Source organism: Sycon ciliatum, chromosome 12 (assembly GCF_964019385.1).
Source record: "Sycon ciliatum chromosome 12, ocSycCili1.1, whole genome shotgun sequence".
NCBI classification, from domain to species: Eukaryota; Metazoa; Porifera; class Calcarea; order Leucosolenida; family Sycettidae; genus Sycon; species Sycon ciliatum.
In genome coordinates, this window is record NC_088654.1 from 12,598,654 (window position 1) to 12,608,304 (window position 9,651).

A 9,651-nucleotide genomic window follows, 5' to 3' on the forward strand; every position below is an offset into this window, starting at 1 on the left:
CACAAAGTATTATTACTTAGAAAACAAAACGAACTGCTGACACTGGATTCGTTGTGTGCAGGATAATTTTATTGAGTTTTCAAATTTTTTGGACCAAACAGCGAACGCGTCCTTTGGCATGACCTGCGCCGCTTTGACCTCATGGGAAGTCCCTCGCCATGCAGCGCGTGAGGTCTCAGCACTCGTGCCCGAGCTGAGGCAATCATCCGACGCGGTTGTGCATCTCGTGTCGCCTCCCGGTATTTTACGACTCCCTGGATCGATCCAACTCTTCCCGTCGCTTCCCGATCTGTACGGTAGTACGGTTGCGTTCCCGTTCCTGGTGTTCACATTGGACGCCGTCAGACCGTCCCGTCGCTTCCCGTCGATCCTTAGGGCGCGTTCAGACTGGCGTGAATAGCCGCCGGAAAGCTGCAGCGTAATCCCGGGAATCGCAATCACACTGCACGTGTATCCCGCTGGAATGGCCAGCTTCGACATTTGAAAATTTGAGTTGACTCAGTTTGAGTTGGATATCAAAATAAACTAATTCAGTCTGTTGAGATACTGGATCATTGTGCTTTTCCGTGTGCTTGTCGACGGAAAGAATACTATGTCCGGAGTGTTTGGTGCTTGGGTGGCATTCATCCGCTCCGCGATCAGAGTATGCTTCTCGTTCGCAGTAACGTTTTGCCTGCAGAGCGGCCCGCAAAAATCACCACGTACAGCTCCATGAACTCCCTCTCCATTGCTGAGTCGAACAAAGATTTCAGCATGATGGGAGAAGTTTGCAGACTAGAAGTCAAAACTCAAAACTCAAAAGCATGCAGTCAGACTGCAAGAGTAGAGGCTGAAATAAAACGAAAAGACGGAACATGTGCTGCAAAGGATATCAAAAGCGCTCCGCGTGCCGCCGGAATCTGCATTCCACTGGCCTGCAGAGTGGTGGGAAACCTTTTCCGTGTTTACGCTGGCGGGAACGTCACGTGAGCGATTCACCTTGACAACTTTCACATTCCGCTTGTTTTTTACGCCAGTCTGAACGCGCCCTTACGTCGCGTCCCGTCGCGCCCCGTCGAATGTGAACTAGGCTAAAGGTGGCTGGGGCGGTACAACTTTTTAGGGGTCATTTTGATCACATTTTGACTGCATTTTTGAGTTTATCGGCAAGGTGGAGATGAAATTTGAAAATGTTTTCTGTTGAATCTCTGGAGAAGAGCCTTCTCTAACCTCCTACAGTTTTATTTTTACTTTTGGACAAAATTTGAAAAAGTTTTATGAAAGGTCCGTGAAGAAATAACACGAACCTTTCATAAAACGTTTTAAAATTTTGTCCAAAAGTAAAAATAAAACTCTTCCCGTCGCTTCCCGATCTGTACGGTAGTACGGTTGCGTTCCCGTTCCTGGTGTTCACATTGGACGCCGTCAGACCGTCCCGTCGCTTCCCGTCGATCCTTACGTCGCGTCCCGTCGCGCCCCGTCGAATGTGAACTAGGCTAAAGGTGGCTGGGGCGGTACAACTTTTTAGGGGTCATTTTGATCACATTTTGACTGCATTTTTGAGTTTATCGGCAAGGTGGAGATGAAATTTGAAAATGTTTTCTGTTGAATCTCTGGAGAAGAGCCTTCTCTAACCTCCTACAGTTTTATTTTTACTTTTGGACAAAATTTGAAAAAGTTTTATGAAAGGTCCGTGAAGAAATAACACGAACCTTTCATAAAACGTTTTAAAATTTTGTCCAAAAGTAAAAATAAAACTATAGGAAGCTAGAGAAGGCTATTCTCCAGAGATTCACCAGAAAACATTTTAAAATTTCATCTCTGCCTTGCCGATAAACTCACAAATGCAGTCAAAAGTTCCCCAAAAAAGTTGTACCGTCCCAGCCACCTTAACTCGTTTCCATATGTCCTTTTCCTTTCTGAGTCCCATAGTCTAACGTTTTAACGATCAATTATTGTTTTTCGTTATTTGAAGAAACGTTATCGCGAACCCAGTTCGAGATGTCTGTGTAAAGATGCGCATACGTCGATGCATGTTCCGGGTGGCCAGGTAACCATCGTTAAACTTTCTGTCCGTTACCATGCCAAAATTACTTCAAGCACAAAAACGTTAAACCTTTTCGGTTTACTGTATATGATTCTGGACAGTAAATTGCAGAAAAGGGGCAATATACAATATACAATATACAATATACATATACATCTCTGGCAGGTTTAGACCAGGTACATGTATTGTAACGTGGGCATTGAAGAAAGGTGCTCACTGAAAATTCGTTTTGCATGACAACCTATTCAGTCTGCAATGTACATGTACATCTCTGCAAACTCCAACGCAGATACTTACACATTAAATTTAAACCTCACTTCTCAACTCCAAAAACGGTCTCTTCACTTGCGATTAAAATTAAAAGTAAGATTAAGAACACTACGAAGAGTATATAACCAAGAGTCCATATGGACTCTTGATATAACCTATAACCTTAGTAGTGCCTTTGCTGTTTGCGTTATGCAGAGCTCACTGACTTGTCAGTTTGAGCACTCTGGCAAGGTACGTTCGGGCCTGATTGGAAATTTTTATTTCCATTGCTATCAGGTTCGGCCTCATTTCCTCTGTGCTGCGCTGATGAGTTCAAAAAGAACGAAACAGCATGCTGTCCGCAGATTGAGTATTTCGCTCCTGCTCTTGTAGCAGTTGAGCACTCTTGCGTGGGGTAGTGCCTTTGCTGTTTGCGTTATGCAGAGCTCACTGACTTGTCAGTTTGAGCACTCTGGCAAGATACGTTCGGGCCTGATTGGAAATTTTTATTTCCATTGCTATCAGGTTCGGCCTCATTTCCTCTGTGCTGCGCTGATGAGTTCAAAAAGAACGAAACAGCATGCTGTCCGCAGATTGAGTATTTCGCTCCTGCTCTTGTAGCAGTTGAGCACTCTTGCGTGGGGTAGTGCCTTTGCTGTTTGCGTTATGCAGAGCTCACTGACTTGTCAGTTTGAGCACTCTAGCAAGGTACGTTCGGGCCTGATTGGAAATTTTTATTTCCATTGCTATCAGGTTCGGCCTCATTTCCTCTGTGCTGCGCTGATGAGTTCAAAAAGAACGAAACAGCATGCTGTCCGCAGATTGAGTAACCTATAACCTCTATACTTCCTTTTCCTGCCTACATTTATTATTAGCTCAACATCCGAGTTTCAAATTATATATAACGAAGTGCCTGATTGGAAATTTTTACTTCTTTTGAAGTATTTCCATTGCTATCAGGTTCGGCCTCATTCCCTCTGTGCTGCGCTGACGAGTCCACACAGGACGAAACAGTTCTGTCCGCAGATTGAGTATAACGAAGCGCTAACTCGAACCAGTTAACGAGGAGAAATCTGTAGTTAAAGTAGAAATCGTTATACAGAAATCGATACAATCATATACTGCCCTATTGAGCGTTGAGAATGAGTGAGAATCGTTACCTTTGGTACACGTAAACTGGTCAATTTTGGGAATTATATGCGCCTCGTTAGAATTATGGCTTCTACAGTATTCATTTTTCCCAGAAATGAGAAGCCCAGCATGTGCTATTTCTCTCACGAATTATAACTCTCCTGTCCACAATCTGTACTTTTTTCTCTCTCTCTTTCTCTCCCCTTCTCATCGCCCACATCGTTGTCTCTCTTCATGTCACGCCGTCGAAGTCACCAACATGTACCACACGCTTCATACTATATTATGCACTGTCAGTTTTCTCTCTCTGTCTCTCTCTTCCTTTCTCCCTCTACATCATTCACATATGCACGAGAGCAACGGGGCACTGGTTAAGGAGATCACCTCGTTACAGAAACCACACTTTGCAAGTCCTTTGAGCAGTCGTCTTAGACACGTTTCAATGTACAGTACAGGAAAACCTGGTGTAAGCGACCTCTGGGTTTAGCGACCACCTGCTCTTAACGACCGTTTTTCCATTAGCCGGCAGCTCTACACAGACAGTGTGAGACCTGGTTCTAAAGACCACCTGGCTGTAATGACCGCTTTTGCTTGCACCGTAGGGTGGTCGCTTAAACCAGGTTTTCCTGGATCCTGAGAAGCGACACTTCAAAGCGTGTTCCAACGTAAAAAATATTCATGCCGTCTTTTCTTGGGGTTCTTATTTTTTCAGTGACACCTCTACCCGCGCTACTGGGCTAGTATTGGAGACTGCGGGTTTATGTTTCCAATGCTCCACTATCAATATTGTTAAAACTGATGTTCCGCAACAGCATGGGCGCCGGGAAGGAAGTAGTAGACCGAAAACCTTACAAATAAGTGCGGGACATATTATGCAGTCAGTATACTTGCTGCATACTCCGAGTGGGGTCCGCGCTACTGTTAGAGACTATGCTCTTATTATTTCAAACAACCCTCACCCCGGGTCATTATTGGAGATCTGGGATTTATTATAGAAAACACGTTACCCAGGTACAGTGTTATGGCAAGTAAGCGTCCGCCATATCTAACTTAGGAAGCAAGCCACGTGTGTTGATCAAACTTACTTGGAAAGAATTGAGAGGACGCGTAAGGGACGATACCAGCCAGGACAATCACCAGGCCAACAATGGAAAGGGTCGCCATCTGCCGAGTCCAGGAAAACGCATACAAGTCCGCAGTTTTTCATACATCGTATTAATACTCAAATCTGTGCACAAAACGGCAATTGCAATTGTCGAAGTGCTGTCCTTAAATTGAGACAGAAGGAGAATGATCCAAACGCGTATGCTCGGAAAATATTTTCCGGGTAATCTGGTAATGCTGCCAAAATGGGATTGTGTTGCACGTTTGTAACTCGAACAGACCTTGGGACAATCCCGGCAAAGCCATGTGGTCCGTTTTAACCAATTTCACTGCTTTTCGAACAGAATCTGCCAATCGTTCGAGCATGGTCCGCAAAGGGTAGGTGAGTACGAGTGCACATAGGACTACAGAATTAGTAGCCTCTTTGGAAATATCAACTATTATACAACTGCAGACAGAGAGAGAGAGAGCGAGAGCGAAAAGAGAGGAGAGAGGAGAGGAGAGAGGAGAGAGAGAGAGAGAGAGAGAGACAGACAAAGAGAGAAATTACCTCGAGCTGGGTAATGTTTGCGAGCTTCCTTGATGACAAAAGTGTCCAACTTGGACTTTATCTATCTGAGAGCATATGCCAAAGATCCAATTTGCAGATGAGGGGGTTTGCAGTCTTCAAATCATTTGGGAGTGGAAAACACAGGGGGGACAGATATACATATTATCGTGAAGATACGATGGGGGGTACGTCTACCCTACTGGACACATGCAGTTGCCGCCGGCGCAAGAACGCGAAAAGGCGCGGTAAAACGCACAGTCCAGTCCGGGCGAAAAACCTTACCCGGCGTTACCGTACACATGTCAACGCTGCGCCAAGTACAGATCTAGATAGAGACAGGAAGGTTGGCGGTTGTAGTAAAGTACTGGCAACGGCTACCGGCTTCGAAATTCAAAAGAAAAAAGTATCTTTTCCACTCAAACTAGACTGGCTGCAAGAGTAATCGGCCACACAGCAGTAATAATGTATCGCCTGATCAAATTCGCATATCAAAACCAGGGAGTAGTACAATACCTACTGCTCCCTGATCAAAAACCACTATGGGAAAGAGTACTCTTGCTATGGGTAAGGGTTCGCACGAGGGATCAGTGATAGTTTATCTTGTTATTTCTTCAAGATTAGTCTTTTTAGACTTTTAATTTTTATTTCCATCACCTGATCACTGAGATTACAATACTTTTTGAATGAGTGTGATCAACACCCGATATACATGTACATGTGTACATGTACAGTCATTTACATGTACATGTACATGTAAACACTTTTATTGATTTATTTTTTGAAAAAAAAGACGAGGGAACAGTTCGTGCGATAACCAGGGAGTAGTAAAATATCGGTATATCACTACTCTGGTCTACACTTTCAAGTCTCTTAGAAAAATCTGTACTTAAAAAAAATTCCATACTACTCAATCTGCGGACAGCCTGCTGTTTCTTTCTTTGTGAACTCCTCAGCGCAGCACAGAGAAAATGAGGCTGAATTCATGAACCTGATAGCAATGAAAATAAAATTTCCAAACCCCGAACGTAAATTGAAAACTATAAAGGGTGTAGTACAAACAGTGTTTTTTTTAGTAGCAAACAGGGAGTCGTAAAATACCGGTATTTTACGACTCCCTGGTAGCAAACACAGCCATTGCCGCCGGCTCTGCTGACACGGGCAGAGGCGTGACCGTTCGCCTTTGCATGCCGGTGGGCATTTTTAGTAGGTAACGCTTTCTTGTGAAGCTTTTGCGTTCAATTATAATTATAATAGTATTTCAATTGAGTATTGAGTGTTCTATTTATTTCTGAAATTGGGTTGTCTATTTGGTTTGACTCTTCCTTCATGGTGTTGTGAATAAAACCGTTCTCAAGCAAACACAGAAATAACCAGGGAAAGAGGACAACTGAAGTTATTATGGGCATCGTAGATAACACTCTGGGGGGTTATGTACTCTTGGTATTACGCATTATCCTAGTCTGCAACCCCACCTGGAGATATTATGGATATTGCACTGGTTCTCCGCCTTCTCCGTGAATAAGCTGAACAACAAAAATAATAACTTGCTGCTGAAAGAAAAAAAAATGATAACACCCGAAATTCGAAAGCGCTAAATGCAAACAGAAGAAAATAGTAATAATGATGGAGAGCGCAAAATAAAGAGAGGGGATATTAAAAATTTAATAAATAATAATAATAATAAATTTAATGTAGAAAGGAAAAGGACATAATGGATACGAGTTAAGAGTAACTCTCCATCACTGTGACATGATACTATAATTATACAGTAAGAAAGTGCAACAACTACAAATTACTTGTAGGCACAAAACTGACAGAGTACTGAGACATTTGATACAGTGATATATTATCATGTTACAGTGATGGAGGGCGAGTTTCAAATAAAAAAATAACCAGAAGGGGGAAAAACCGGAGTCCGCGAAAATGCACTTTCAAGTCTGGAAGAAGTGAACCCCGCGCGCGGACTATTGGTTACCGTATTAGGACGTCACACCGTTCCAGCCATTTGCTTGTCGTGTCAAACCAATCCTATAACCCAGTCGTCCTGAACGGCACAGGAATTCGTTCTCTCTCTCTCCCTCTTTCGGAGAGACTTCTTAGGTAGTAGTAGTAGCAGTAGTAGTAGTAGTAGTAGTAGTAGTAGTAGTAATATTTTTTTTTGTTATCTTGCCGTGAGTTTCTCTTTGCTCCTCGCGCATCTGTAGTTGTTGTGGGTGTGTTTGCGTAGGTGACACAGCAAGCCGAAGCAGTTTTTGTCTTTAGTACTCTGTTCAGCATGAAGGTCGCTGCTTTGTACATGGCCGGGCTCTCGGTCCTCGCCTGTCTCTTGTGTGCCAGTGTTCAGGTGGGAGAAGCCAAGACAGTGATGAGGGCCATTGCCAAGCCCAAGGCCATTGCCAAGGCCATTGCTCCCGATGCTCACTTTCCGCCAAACTGGCCGAAAAACCGGGTCGAATTCATTGCGATGTTTCATCGAATGCTTGCGGAGCGGAAGCAGAATGCGTTTAAGCGGGAGGCATCGCCTGAGTTGCCCGCATTGCACCAGGATGGACAGCCAGTACAGGATCTGCCCCATCTCTATCCCGCACAACCTCTGCCAGACATCGAGGATGCGTTGACGTCTTTGAGGGCCCGAATTCAGGATCCTCAGCAGCAGCAGAATCAACATCCAGTAACTGAGCAGCAGAAAGAGGAGGAACGTCCAGTGACGCAACAGCAGAAGCAGCAAGAGGAGGAACGTCCAGTGACGCAACAGCAGAAGCAGCAAGAGGAGGAACGTCCAGTGACGCAACAGCAGAAGCAGCAAGAGGAGGAACGTCCAGTAACTAAACAGCAGGAGGATGAGGATGACGGTAGTGCTTTGCCAGAGAAGCAGGTCATAAAACAGCAGGAGGGTCGGGCACAGCAGCAGCCGCAGGAGGAACATTTTCCGGAGGACAGAGAGAAGGCCGAACCTGAGCTTCCGGAATCATCCCAGTCATTGATTAACAGTGAGCCAGGTTCAGAATGGCAGCATCCTGAAGCTTTGGCTCCCGCTGACCCCGGTCAAAGACCAGCTGTTGAGCAGCAATACGAGCAGCAAAGCAATGATGAATGGGCCATGGGTTCAGAATGGCAGCATCCTGAAGCTTTGGCTGCCGCAGACCCCGGCCAAGGACCAGCTGTTGAGCAGCAAGACGAGCAGCAAAGCAATGATGAATGGGCCATGGGTTCAGAATGGCAGCATCCTGAAGCCTTTGCTCCCGCTGACCCCGGTCAAGGACCAGCTGTTGAGCAGCAAGACGAGCAGCAAAGCAATGATGAATGGGCCATGGACGAGCAGAACATGCCGTTCTAAAGACAGTCCTTACGTCCAGTGCCTGTCTGCAACCGTCCAGTGTGCTACGCGTTGCTATTAAGTGGCCATACTGGCTGACAACGCTGAATGGTTCGGATGCGGTTTTGTTTTGTCTCTGATTTGTCTGCTGATGATCTCTTCATTGAAGTCTTATCTTTGTACCTCACAGTATGGGTCTATTTTCTTGTCCTGTACTTTCCTGAGTGTTGTTTCTCCTTTCCTCTCCTACTTCCCACATCTGCATGTCCCTGTGTGCATATGCCTTGCACAATTCACTAACCTCATGTTGTACAGTTGCGTGTATTTGTCCCACTCAATCCATCAATAAACCATTCTACTCAACCAATTTTGTGCCGAATATTGAAATTGTGTGGTAGAATGATCGCAACAAGTTTCCAGTATCTTATGCGTAGAAGTCGATAGATTGATCTCTAAGCAAAATGTTGCGATCGTTTCAGCCCTGCTATGCATGTCATCAAGAGTCCATAATACCCTGGGGGTTTGAGTGCCTAGATTTCGACATGCGAACTGTAACTATTATTATTATTATTACTGAAGTACTTAGTACGAGTCGCACGCCAGTCAGTATTGCTGCAACAGTCCAAAGTCAGTTCTTGCCAAGGGGGGGGGGGGGTCGAGGGTCACAGCGCTTCCCCCACTCTGTTTGTCCACCCCACCCTCCTCATTTGTCGATTTTGTGTTCGTTTTTCATGCCGTTCAACGAGAATGTCTTCGATAGTCGAGTCAGTCACTGCTACTGCGCGGCAAGACAATTTGGAAAATGGGTAACGGGGTAACTGTGTCCCATGCCCATCCCGTACTACATGTAGTTTGACCCTGATCTGTATGAATAAAATAACGCTGTACTGAAACACACAAGGCAAGGTAGGTAGGTCTCGGGCTTCCACGTTGATCTTGTAACACTTAAAAAATAAAAATAAATAAAAAAATCTTGCTACTCTTTCGTTTTCTCTCCCCTCACTTTTATTTATGGCCATGGTAGCACTGGTTGGCAATCATCTACTCTCTTAACACTGGCCGGTGGTTCCACCGAGTCTTGATAATTATTTTGTCATAAATATCATTTCCGCTGTGCTGCGGTGATGAGTCCACAAAGAACGAGACAGTTCTGTCTACAGATTGAGTAAATATGAAAATATACATTATAGGAGCGTGTTCTTGTGACTGTGCGAATTGCACAAATAGTGTGAGCGTAGTGCCAATATGTCCCCCTGGGGACGTTGTCGCGGTCTG

General features: G+C 44.8%; 1 protein-coding gene across 1 annotated transcript; it reads left to right on the forward strand.

The window, feature by feature from the left end:
• The first annotated feature begins 7,335 nt into the window (after positions 1–7,335).
• Positions 7,336–8,397, forward strand: LOC135827997 (probable serine/threonine-protein kinase irlF). The gene has a single exon (XM_065340434.1). The coding sequence runs from the start codon at positions 7,336–7,338 to the stop codon at positions 8,395–8,397; it is 1,062 nt and encodes a 353-aa protein (XP_065196506.1).
• Positions 8,398–9,651: the final 1,254 nt, after the last annotated feature.